Source organism: Delphinus delphis, chromosome 9 (genome assembly GCF_949987515.2).
Source record: "Delphinus delphis chromosome 9, mDelDel1.2, whole genome shotgun sequence".
Lineage (NCBI taxonomy): Eukaryota > Metazoa > Chordata > Mammalia > Artiodactyla > Delphinidae > Delphinus > Delphinus delphis.
The window spans coordinates 37323616-37337119 of NC_082691.1; the positions used below are offsets into that span (position 1 = coordinate 37323616).

The 13504-nt window shown below is 32.5% G+C and overlaps 1 protein-coding gene across 6 annotated transcripts in view; it reads left to right on the forward strand.

Annotated features, from left to right (window-relative positions):
* Nucleotides 1–13504, forward strand: part of SNX13 (sorting nexin 13) — a 138084-nt gene that overhangs the window by 83463 nt on the left and 41117 nt on the right. For 5 of the 6 annotated variants that reach the window (XM_060020411.1, XM_060020409.1, XM_060020407.1 and 2 more), the window contains exons 14-17: nucleotides 610–714; nucleotides 1330–1462; nucleotides 7095–7132; nucleotides 11293–11362. In XM_060020411.1, coding sequence (XP_059876394.1) covers nucleotides 610–714; nucleotides 1330–1462; nucleotides 7095–7132; nucleotides 11293–11362 — 346 coding nt within the window. Of the gene's footprint in view, nucleotides 1–609; nucleotides 715–1329; nucleotides 1463–6012; nucleotides 6518–7094; nucleotides 7133–11292; nucleotides 11363–13504 lie in introns of those variants that run through there. The other variant, XM_060020413.1, reaches the window with a different exon arrangement.

The window sequence follows — 13504 nt, forward strand, 5'->3', positions numbered from 1 at the left end:
CTGTCACATTATGCACCTTGAGATGGAAATTGTTGGAACAAATTAACTTCTCAGATTTTTTCCATCCTGTATCATGTGGGAACTTTGCTGCAGTATTATAAAACCAAATTAAGATAAGCATAGTCTCTTTTAGATGCCATTCAAAAGGATTGTTTCTAACGTTAAATGATAAATAACAAATGGATTATTCTTTTGGTATTTTATTAAATACACATCTAGGACTACTGAGTGCTCAACACTAACTCCTAATGACAGAGTTTCCTATGTGCTAGACACATATGCCTTACGTAAATCTCTTTTCATCCTCATAATAACCATATGTGGTATTTACCACCATTTTGCAGATTAAGTGAAGCCTAGTGAGAGGTAAGTTGCTCGGCAAAAGTCAAGATTTAAATCCATGTTTGTCGAACGTCGACTGTGTAGTACCTGATGACAAGAAGGTTCTAGCTCTTATTTCAGCCTTTAATCATCAGGGTGTCATTTACAAACCAAGGATTTTCTGGCATTTAGTTTCAATAATATGATTCCATTATTCTCCTACTATTAAGGCTTAACTTGTATATAGAAAATCCAAAGATCAATACTACTGTTATTTTTCTCTGTCAGGCATCTCCAAGAGTTACTGTTGATGATTATTTGGTAGCAAAATTAGCAGATACTTTGAATCATGAAGATCCAACTCCTGAAATCTTTGATGACATTCAAAGGAAGGTATTATGTACAACATTTATCATTATATCTTTCTCGAAAACAATGTATATTTCTATATGCATGTAATTTGTTTATAAAAGGTTATTGAAGCATTAAGAAAGTACGGTGATAACTAAAAAGATGAGTTATGGTAATAATATCAGTACTTCACAATTACAAAAAAGGTAGGCCAGTTTTTCTTTGTTTATTTAATTGACAAATAAGGAAAATCCTTAGCTGGGTTGTTTAATTTGAATCTGACTGCAGGGCCAGATATAGATTCTAGAATTTTATGAATTGATGATGTATAAATAACATGATTCATTTATTTGAATATGTGTCTTGAGCCTTTATGTGTACTTGTTTCTTGGAGAGTACTACTTTCTGGAACATTTTATGTAACCTGCTGTCGTGTGACTTGTGTTGCAGTAGGACCTGTTTCAGTAGAATTTGGGTGCTGGAGGGACCAGAAAAAAATTATTGGTTGTGACATAGTCTTATTACTGACATCTTGTTAATATGGAACCTGTAATTTATTACAGTAAGACCTCTATCTAGCTTTCGTTGAAATCTTATTAGTGGAAATGACTGCATTATCTGCATTAATGATTGAATATCTTGATTTATTTCAATAAGGTATATGAATTGATGCTACGAGATGAAAGATTTTATCCTTCCTTCAGGCAGAATGCACTTTATGTGCGCATGTTAGCCGAGCTGGATATGTTAAAAGATCCTAGTTTCAGAGGATCAGATGATGGTGATGGAGGTAAGGTGGCACACGTTGTACATTTATGTGTATATGTATTTTCCTGTATATATTCTGCTTACCAAAAAAAGTCCTTTCAAATACGATAAAAAATGTTTTTGAAACCCAAATATAAATTGTAGTATATTTAAAAATCTGTAATTAAATGACAGTTTACTTACTATACTAAATTAAAATGTTAAAATTTAATAACAAATTTGAATGTAACTATTGAAAATAGAATTCTTAAAGAAGCATGTTTTCTTGAGTTGTGTCACCCCAGTGTTTTTATGGTAGTTTCCCTTTTGTTTATAAGTAATAATAGTCATGACTAGCAATAGGATTATTGAGAAGATTAAATGAAATAACAAGTGATGAATCTGAGAATATACCATAAACTATAAAACATAAAAATACAGTTTTTTCCCTCTTTAACTGTACCCTTTTCCAAATCCTGCCCAGTATAAGCTGGGAGAAGCTATAAGAGTCATTTATTCCAATCGTTCAGTTTTTTTCTATCTACATGTATAGTAAAGAAAGCAGACTTTGTCATAATACTTAGATTTTAATCCTTTTCTTATTGCCTGTGTGATGTTGGCCAAACAATTTCTTTAAGCCTCTTTCTCAGCTGTAAATCTGGAATAATATTCTTCTCATAATAATATCTTACCTCAGAGTTGTCATATTTTAATGGAATTCTGTATATAAAAATGAAATATAAACTAAAACGCAAATATAAGTTTTTATTAGTAGTAAATAATTTGTTATTTAAGAATAGTGGGAGAGGCAGCACTTAGAGTACAGTTTGCAGATTTTAGACCTGATGACCATTTTACTTGTGATTCAGTTCAGAAGTACTTATTAAACTCTAATTAAATATCTAGTATTTGATAAACTTTCCAGCAAATAAGCAATGTAAATACAAAGTAAATGGGAAAGATTGGACTAAGGAATTTTTTTTTTTTTTTTTTTGCGGTACGCGGGCCTCTCACTGCTGTGGCCTCTCCCGTTGCGGAGCACAGGCTCCGGACGCGCAGGCTCAGCGGCCATGGCTCACTGGGCCTAGCCGCTCCGCGGCATGTGGGATCTTCCCGGACCGGGGCACGAACCCGTGTCCCCTGCGTCGGCAGGCGGACTCTCAACCACTGCGCCACCAGAGAAGCCCTGGACTAAGGAATTATTTTAAGAGAGTGCTTTAATTATGCTTATTTACTTATGAATAGATTTTATGGACAGGACCACTTGAAGTTGGAGATATAATAGATGTATTAGATAGTGAGCGCTGCTTTAAAAAATACCTCTATTATGGAAGCTTTCCAGCCTCCCCTGTTCTCTACCTATCCTCCCCACTCCCTAGTCTATATTAGTGAGATTTTACTGTTTATTTTTAAATTTTTTTCTATATATTTTTTTAACATCTTTGTTAGAGTATAATTGCTTTACAATGGTGTGTTAATTTCTGCTTTATAACAAAGTGAATCAGCTATACATATACATATATCCCCATATCTCTTCCCTTTTGCATCTCCCTCCCAGCCTCCCTATCCCACCCCTCTAGATGGTCACAAAGCACCAAGCTGACCTCCTTGTGCTATACGGCTTCTTCCCACTAGCTATCAGTTTTACATTTGGTAGTGTATATATGTACATGCCACTCTCTCATTTTGTCCCAGCTTTCCCTTCCCCCTCCCCGTGTCCTCAAGTCCATTCTCTAGTAGGTCTGTGTTTTTATTCCCGTCCGGCCCCTTCATGACCAATTTTTTTTTTGTTTGTTTTTAGAATCCATATATATGTGTAAGCATATGGTATTTGCTTTTCTCTTTCTGACTTACTTGACTCTCTATGACAGACTCTAGGTCCATCCACCTCACTACAAATAACTCAATTTCGTGTCTTTTTATGGCTGAGTAATATTCCATTGTATATATGTGTCACATCTTTTTTATCCATTCATCTGTTGATGGACACTGAGGTTGCTTCCATGTCCTGGCTATTGTAAATAAGGCTGCAATGAACATTGTGGTACATGACTATTTTTGAATTACGGTTTTCTCAGGGTATATGCCCAGTACTGGGATTGCTGGGTTGTATGGTAGTTCTAATTTTAGTTTTTTAAGGAAACTCCATACCGTGCCCCATAGTGCCTGTATCAATTTACATTCCCATCAATAGTGCAAGAAGGCTCCCTTTTCTCCACACCCTCTTGCATCTCCCTCCCATCCTCCCTATCCCACCCCTCTTGGTGGACACAAAGCACCGAGCTGATTTTCCTGCACTATGTGGCTGATTCCCACTGACTATCTGTTTTACATTTGGTAGTGTATATATGTCCATGCCACTGTCTCACTTCGTCCCAGCTTCCCTTTCCCCTACCCTGTGTCCTCAAGTCCATTCTCTACGTCTGCGTCTTTATTCCTGTCCTGCCCCTAGGTTCTTCAGAACAATTTTTTTTTTTTTAGATTCCATATATATGTGTTAGCATATGGTATTTGTTTTTTTCTTTCTGACTTACTTCACTCTGTATGACAGACTCTAGTCCATCCACCTCACTACAAATAACTCAATTTCGTTTCTTTTTATAGCTGAGTAATATTCCATTGTATATATGTGCCATATCTTCTTTATCCATTCGTCTGTTGATGGACAATTATGTTGCTTCCATGTCCTGGCTATTGTAAATAGAGCTGCAATGAACATTGTGGTACATGACGCTTTTTGAATTATGGTTTTCTCAGGGTATATGCCCAGTACTGGGATTGCTGGGTCATACGGTAGTTCTATTTGTAGTTTTTTAAGGAACCTCCATACTGTTCTGCATAGTGGCTGTATCAATTTACATTCCCACGAACAGTGCAAGAGGGTTCCCATTTCTCCACACCCTCTCCAGCAAGATTTTACTTTTTAAATAATCTAAGAAATCTAGTTACAGAAGTTTCCATGTTGTAATAACTTTTATATTGATTGTTGATCTAATATCTTGGTTATTTGTAAAATTCGGATAATATTTTATTAACTGGATTTGATTGCATAATTGAGGAAGTGTTTTTTCTTTTAAGAGCACTTCTGTGGGAGATGAATAGTAAAATTCAGTGTACCTCAAGTATGTTATATAGTATATCTATTTACTGTCTCTTGAAAAATCTTTTGCATAGCTGCTATGAAATTTGCAGTAGGAACTCTACTTCCAGAAAGGACTATTTAAAATGTTTTTATTGTTGATTTTGTCTACTTTAGAAGTTTCCTTAGTATTGTGAAACAGATTTGCTATCTGACCCAGAATGAAAGAGGACAAATTGAATCATAATCAGCTAATATATGAGTGTCTAAATATTATATAATGATGACAGTAACAATATATTCTCTGGGAGTAGGTTTTGATCCTATAGTGTAAGAACTTCAAATTCTTCTAAATTGACTTTTAGCTTCCATTTATATTTGTCTTGTATGCAACTAATGGAAGCAAATTATTTATGTTGTCTCAAACTTCTCAAAACCTCATACTTATTTAAAACACAGAGTAGCTTAAAAGTTTTTTTTCTGCAACTAGTTTTGATCTGAAGTAAATGTACTTCTGTTATATATCAGTCATTGAGTAGTCCCTCACACTGGAATCATTGATTGTAGTTTGGAATTAGTGTATATATATATCTCTTTCGTCTTTCTAGGACATTGCTTTTTAACATTCTGTGTCGTAATTGATGAGCTTTTATATATTTTATAACTGAGAAATTGCCTAACCCTTTTTTGAAATGATTTGAAAAAGTATGTGGAATGATGGGTATAATATGAAACATTATTATTAAAAATGGCAGTTAGGTATATTATCTTTGTCAGTGTTTAGGTTTTAGGCACTTGTGACAACTTTTTCAAATAGTGATGCTTATGATTTTCTTGTCTTTATAAGACTGTTTAATTAAAAATAGGCCTTTGTTAAATCTTCTGGTTATAAATTCATTGTCTGACTTTTCAAATTAAGCTTCCTGGCACTTTGTGTATTTTTTAAAGTCCTGAAGTTTTGGCTACTTTTTAGACATTTTGAAATAATTACCTAATCTAGTGTTTAATATGTAGCTGATTTTAAGAAAATGCAGCCTAAACTGAGCACAGAATTAGTGGGTCAAATCTTACCATGTGTAATAGTATTTGCTGGTGGTTTTTCTTTGCTGTGGAAGAAATTTCATTCCTATTTAACTAGACTTCTGTAGGTAGGTAGGTAGGTGGCTGGATGGCGTGCTAACCCATGCTCTCTGTCCTCCTCTCCTCCCCTTTTTTCCTTTTCTCTTTCTTTGTTCGTAATTGCCTTCTTTAGTTAGTTCAGCTTTAAATTATTTTAAGAGTATTTTTTCCTACATACTTTCACAGCCTTTTAAAAATATTTAAATTGTGCTGTTTTAAATTTTAATTTCAGTCACGTTTTTCTCATCATGTCAAACAATAGTTTCTTTTGTTTTCTAATATTAATAACCAGTTATTAAAGTTTTGATTAAATGTGGACCTAGATTGGCTTTAGACTCTATTTCTGGATCTTATTATTGATCAAGAAAGTAAACTATGCCTTGTTTTGCTCCTAGTTTCTCTTTTAATTTGACATGTCTTTGGTGGGAAGACTTAAGAGGTGGGCAGACCACAGAAGGAGGTAGGAGGCATATAATTGAATAAGGAGGTTAGAGAACTGTTTGTTTACTCATTTTAATTTTCACCTTACTGTTAACCAAGGGGTAATCCTAGGTGGGATTTCCTATTTTTGTGACCAAAGTTTTGAGGAACCGAGAAGTGTTCTTGGGCATTTAGAGTTGTTGAAGTTGGAAAGCAACACCAACTGCCTATTTCAAGAGTAATAGAAATTTCCTTTGAAGACCCATCTAGAGATCCAAATTATAAATAATCTCTTAAGGGCTACAAGCCATACATTAACTTTAAACTGTTTATGAATATTGCTTTACCATATATTCATTTGTGTTTTTAACAGAGGGATATCTTAATTGGTAACCTAATTTTTTCAGATATAGACTAAAATTCTGAGGGAAAGATGTTAATTTTAATAATTCACTTAGTCTCTAACGTTAATTTTTAAAAATAATTTTAGTTGCTTTTTAATTAAATGACATTACACATGGGATTTTATGTATCTTTTGTTCTATTAATTGTATATTCATTTAAGAATCTAGATTTTGAATATTTTTGATCCAGATCAACCAAGAATAAGTAGACTTTATAGATATATTAAAAGTCAATCTATTTATCCTTCATATTAAAGAATAATTTTATTTGTAATATTAATCCAGTGGGACAGAAATAGCAAAATACCTCTGACATTTCCTAGTGGACTTCACTCTGCAGTGTTTACCTCATATCTACATTGTATTAGACAACTTAATATGATACTGTGAGAATAAGATATATAATAATTGCTTTCCTGTACATAAATACCTTTTTTTGGGGGGGGGGAGCAACTTAGGTACATAACTATTTTCACTGAAATATCTGGCTTGGAAAACAATGGGAATAGGTGTTTGGGAATAGTGTACCACAATTTACTGTTTTGTTATATCTTGGCTTGTGTGACTTTTGTTCTTGGTGTTTGAACCTTAGATAGATAAAGCAGTTTCAAAAGTTTTTTACTGTATACTAAGTTGAATTTCCCTTCTCACAGAATCTTTTAATGGGTCTCCTACAGGAAGCATAAATTTGGTAAGTACTGTTATGAGTACTTTAATTAATAAAGTGGCCTGAAAACAATGTGAAAGACTGAGCCTTAACATATGTAAATAAATGATTTATTAGAAGTCCCCAAGTCATCCTTTGTAAGAAGTTGTTATGCTTTTAAAGAAATATTGAATTCACAAATAAGGGATCTGTTAATTAGAACTTAAAAATGACATGAAATTTTTTTTCATTTTAAAAAATGTGCTTAAGCCACACCTGAATGATTTAGTTGCAGGTGATAAAAAATGATTTTATTATTTTCAACCCCAGTATTTAATATTTGAAAATGACTCTGGTCAGTGCTATGATGGGCAGTAAATTTGTGACATATAAATGTTTACACTGGAATTAGTTTTTTCTTCTTGTATTTAGAAAAGAAATATAAAATTAGTTGGGATATCTGAAAACTTAAAAGATATTTCTTTAAAGTCTACACTATAAAAGATTCAAGTTATTGTAAAAAAAACCCTTTTTTAAGCTTAGAGGGTTTTACAAGAATTAAGCAACTGTATTCTATGATTACAGGTTTAAGAATGACATGTTTTTAGCATATAAACTGTCATTGACATTTCATATATTCAAGGTGAAGTGTGAAACAATGAACATTTCAGTTCTTTTATATATCCATCCTTGCCATTGAATACCTTATTTCATAAAATGCTGCTGGAAAGAAATATTAGTGTTCTATGAAAGTTTCAGTCCAGAATTTGTGGGGGATGGGCGGAGATTGTTTGCTTTGTTTTTCCTTCTACCTAAAACACATTTTCTTTCAAACGTTTTGTGATAGCTAAATAGTTTAGAGGTCCATTGTCTTATGTTCCTCACTACTACATTTATTTCTAAAATTACTTTATTGTATAAATGTTCTATTATTGTGCAACGTATAACCTTTAACGAAACACTAAAGCAAATCAGCCATAGCGTTATGTCATATATTTAGTAACGTTTTAAATGTTTTCCTAAATTATTTGGTATCATTACCATTTACTTCTCATATTCCACAGAGTTATAATGAAAAGGAATAGGTCCCAGAGAATGAAGAGTGTTAGCAATATAATGCCCATTATATAGAAAGTTTCCAAATGTGATGAAACTTTTCCTTGGTTTGAAATTTTTTAATATTCACCTGTGTAGTGCTTGTACAAGTGTTTGAACACTAGTAAAAAATATTTTTTTTCTTCATTCCCTATTGGGAATAAATGCTTTTTGAAGTAAAAGAGATCCCTTTTATCACATAGTGATATAAACCAGAACAGTGTGGATTGAAAAAGGTCACACTTGAGGTCAGTGACTTACAGTTTTTTGGTTTTCACATCTGTTAAATCTAAGCTTTTAAGTAGCTAGACTTTTTCAATTCTATTTTTTTAATACATAGATTTTAATGAACAGCTGCATTTAAAAAAATAGTTTAAGATTATAAAGAATTGTTTTAAAAACCATCAGATATTTTTCATGTTTGATGAAGATAACATTTATTAATTGTATTAAAATTATAAACTAGATCATAATAGTTTATTCCAGTATACTAAGCAAAGAAAATATTTAATGTGGTGGTTTACTCATTTTGTGATTGAAACTGACACATAAATTATAAACATTTTTAGAAGTGCCATTGTAGTTGTGTTTGCTCAATTGATTATCATAGTAAATTAGAATTTTTGGTTTTTATCTTAGCATAGTGTTAAAAAAAAAACCACTTTTTTTTTTTTTTTTTGGGCAAGGAATTCAAGAATCTTAACCCAAGAATTACTTTACAAACTGATTTTATTTCAGGACAGCATTAATGCACTTGTTTTGAAATCACAGTTTTCTATGACTAATCAATACTTATAGTTCTAAATCACAATGTAGTTCTGTAGTTATTATTTCACCAGTTGTAACTTTATGTAGTCTAGTTGATAGTTACATATGCATTGTAACTGTGACTAATGGTTAAGAGATATCTCATTGGATTTTTTTAATCATATTTAATGAAAATAATATTACTTGTATATTTTAAATGTGCTAAAAAGACATTTATATATTATACAGAGTTTTTCAACAACTTCTGGGTTGCATAGTATATAAGATGCTAATGTGTTTAAAGTAATAAGTAATGTAAATAAATGGTAAATAAATGTTACCTGCAAGGGTAGGTTACCAATAATAATGATGTTTTTTTTGAAAAAGGTGATTGTTTTATATTCTTGGTGCTAGCTTGTAATTAGAAGACGATTACAGTAGATAACAATCTTAAATCTTGTAGAATATTCCATTTCTTCTGGGGCTTCTATCTTTCATGTAAAAATAATACTAAAACAAAAGTTGTGCTGTTTCTGTCAAAATGTTTTATTGTAGGTCAGGTGAGCACTTAAAAAAATAAGTGCATTCTATATCTTTTCAAAGTATTTTCGTTCACTTTATATCCTGATAGAATTGTAGAACAGGTATTACACCATTATAACATTGGGAAAACTGAGAAACAGGAAAGACTAGTTGATAGTGGCTAAAGTCTCTTAAGGTATCAGTGGTGAAGCCTGGACTAGACCTAATTTAATTGAATGGTTCTCCCACTTGATTTGTGGTTAATCTGTATGGAATTATCAAATTTTGCTTCTCCTGATGATCAGTCTTTAGTAGATAGAATTTTGGCTTTCTTCTTAGACTGTAATTGCTTAATTTAAATGGCTTTGTGTCATATGCATGGCTTCATTTAAGTCATTTAGATGACTCTTAGTGATAACTGGTAATATCACATTAATACTCCAAAGTTCATTCAATCCTATGGTTTTCTAAGTGTAAAATGTGTCTGAATCATATAATGTCTGTGTGTTATAGGTCCCCAAGACCACTCCTATGTTTATTGATTTACTAAGAGGACTCACAGGTCCCGGCATAGTCATACTCATGGCTAGAATTTATTACAGCAAAAGGATATAAAGCAAAGTCAAGAAAGGGAAAAGGTGCATGGGGCAAAGTGCAGAGAAAACCAGGCACAAGTTTCCAAGAATCCTCTTCCATGGAAGTCACATAGGACAGACTTAATTTCACCAGCAGTGAATATGACAACATGTGTGAAATGTTGCCACCAGGAAGGCTCATCTGATACTAAGTGCCCAGGGTTTTTATTGGAGGTGGATCACACAGACACCCTCTGCCTAGCATAAACTAAAATGACTCCCAGAAGGAAAGCAGGTATTCAGCATAAACCACATTGTTTGTACAGATAGTTACGTAGAGTGAGCCACTCTTAGCAGTTAGGGAATGGAGGGAACCTTTTCTAAATCTGACTTCCCAGATATTGTCCAAGGGCCAACCTTGAAAGCAGTCCTTTCTAACGAGAGCAACTTCAAGTCTGTTGTGTTAATTCTTTTCCATACAGTCTGCCTTCATTATATGCGTTATGTTCCCTCCTTTGTATGTGTGGGTGTATGGATATGTAGCAAAAAAGTTTTAAGTTTAGAGCTAAAGTCCATAGTTACAAAAGATTTATTCTGAATCGATCAGTAATACTTTTTGTTTATGGAATAATTTTTGAAAATTATTTAAAATATCTTAAACTGTGGATTCACTTCATTTAGTGAGTAATCATAATAATGGCTAACATTTTTTATGTTTGGCAGTTTTCTAAATGTTTTACATGTCTTTTCCTTTAGTCCTCACATAACCCTTTGATGTAGGTACGATTGTTCTCATTTTATAGATAAGGAATCTAAATTAACTAAAACTATTTCTAAGTTAACAACAGTGTTAAGTTAAAGAATACAAAGTTGGCTCTAGTATATTTCAGCATTAAAATTGAAATGTTGATTTAAGAATATGTCTGCTTATTTTTATCCACATTTTTTTTTTGCCATGTATTGAATATATATAATTGAGAAGAAGCAAATTATAGTATGTGGACAGGTAATGAAGGAAGAAATAATCTGATGTATTAAGTTGATTACTAAATTACTTTGTTTTATAGTTTCTTAATCTTAGGTTCTCTCTCTCCTATTAGTATAAATAAAGAGGATTATTGTTTGGGGGGGAAAGATACAAATAATATAAAGCTTACATAGGGCAAAGATGAGTAATGTTATATATGATGTAGAATTCTTTAACATTTTTTTTTTCCTGTAAAATTTAACAATTTTGTTTTCTGATTCCCCCCGTCCATCACCCAGTCTTTAGATGACCTTTCAAATGTGTCTTCTGATGACTCAGTACAGCTTCATGCTTACATTTCAGACACTGGTAAGAGACTTCATGGTTTAATTATTACTTAAAAACTATTGACTATTACTACTCCTACATTATTTTCCACATTTATTTTTATAAATCATTTTTCTGTTCTGTAGTCATGTTTTCAAATTACTTTTTTTCTGTAACATGTTCTTCATTAAATTCTATGATGTTTATTACGGGTGTTTCCTTTCTTTAAGGTTGTCACTGTTATCATTTGAAAAAGGTTAAATTTTAAGCATTTTGTCATGGCTAATAAACTTTGAAACGAATCTTCTTTTTCTTTGAGTCTAGCTGATAATTGTATGCATAATTCTTATTAAATTGTCTTGGGGCAGATTTTAGTTTAATATTTGTTTTCATACATGCAAAGTCAGATTAGATATCTGGATAAATGAAGCTTTTTGGTATAGGAGTTTATAGAAGTTCAACAAATGCTTGGATGAGGTGAGATTCATGACTGAATCAGCATATGTGCAAAGTGGCTAGTGAACTGAGGAAAAAAATCAAGTTCCATCATTGTTATTGGGTTATTAGATAATGCCAATGCCGATTTTCTTCTTTGGCTTCTCAGTATTCCTACAATGTAGGAGTGTGTTTGTCAGATTACATACTGAAGTATAAACGTACAGATAAATACCTGAGTTCAATTTCATACTTATAATTTAGATAATTTGGAAAGAGATTTAATAGTACAAGTGTAGTTTTAAAAAGATCATTTGCATCTATTTTTTTAAGATCTTGTTTTCTTTTCACTGGAGCTGGAGTCTAATTTTCCATTGTGTTTTCTGCCAGATTTCTGTAATAAGTTATCTGTAATTGCTCTTTCAGTTTTTCCTTTATCTTTTCCAAATAGTTGGTGCATACGTTGTTGTCAATAAAACCAGAGGGTCTAGTTGCGTTTCTTTCTAGCTTTTGATACATTTGTCTCACTTTTTCCTTCCTTAAAATTTTAAAATTCTTTTAAAAAACTATCTTCTTTGTTGAGTTGTCTTCGAAATATGAAAGCCTTTGTTAAAGTGCAACATTTAGAATTTGTCCTTTTATTTCTTTCTTCAAGTCCTTAAACTTTTGTGTGTAGAAGAAGATACTAATGTCCATATTTCTTATGTGGATCTTTCTCTTCTCTGAGGGTTCTAGTTTTCTAGCTGCTTTGTCCATTCATTCAACAAGTATTTATTAGCTTCTTAAAAGATACGGAAGCATAATACTAAGCATTTTTAATAAATTGTAATTTCTGTCAGACAAATTTATGTATAAACACTAAAGGGGCAGCATAGTATAGTGGTTAAGAGCACAGCTTTTTGTCCAAATTGCTTAGGTTCAAACTCCAGCTCTTCCACCTAATAGTTGGGTGAACTTGGATGAGTTCCTTAACATCTCTGTATCTCAATTTCCCCATCTGTAAAATGGGATATTAATGATAATAATAATAATACTTGCCTCATAGGATTGTTATGGGACTAATTAACTGTATTCGTAATTACATGGTGGGCATTATATATTAGTGTTTGTTCAATAAAGACTTCTTTTATGAGTTGGGCTTCAGAGTCTCTTTGAGTCTGGATCCCATGTCCTTAACATCTGTATGATGGGAAGTAGAACTTAAGAGTCCAATGCAGTGCTATTTAAGGAGTGATCCATAGACTACAGTGTACTGGCTTCTTCACTGAGAAATCTTGTTTTAAAAAATACTGGCTACGTTAGGCAATGTGTTTAGTGATGAGATTTATTTATATTCTGATCGTAGTTCCTTGTCTGGCCATGGATTAGGAACAAAGAGGTTGCACATCACCTGTTATGAGTAGTAACATTGTCCTAATGCAAACAAAACCTGTTATTTCCACTATAATATCTCACCATCATCTCAAGATATATGTAACCTCATTATCTTTTAAAATCAAATTACCTTTCTGTCTTACTGCTTCTTTTATAATAGCCCCATTATTCTTCCTATTGTGCATGCATCCTAGTCATGATCTCCCTTGCCTATCAATTTGTGACAAATCTGATCATTCTTTTTTAGAATGCTTTCTTACATTCCTTTCTTCTTTCCTTTTCTATTTCTTGCTATTCTCCTTGTTCTTATTAACTCCTAATTGGTTATGGTTTGCTGCCTAATTGGCCCCTGCTTCCTATTATCCTTTCCCAAAC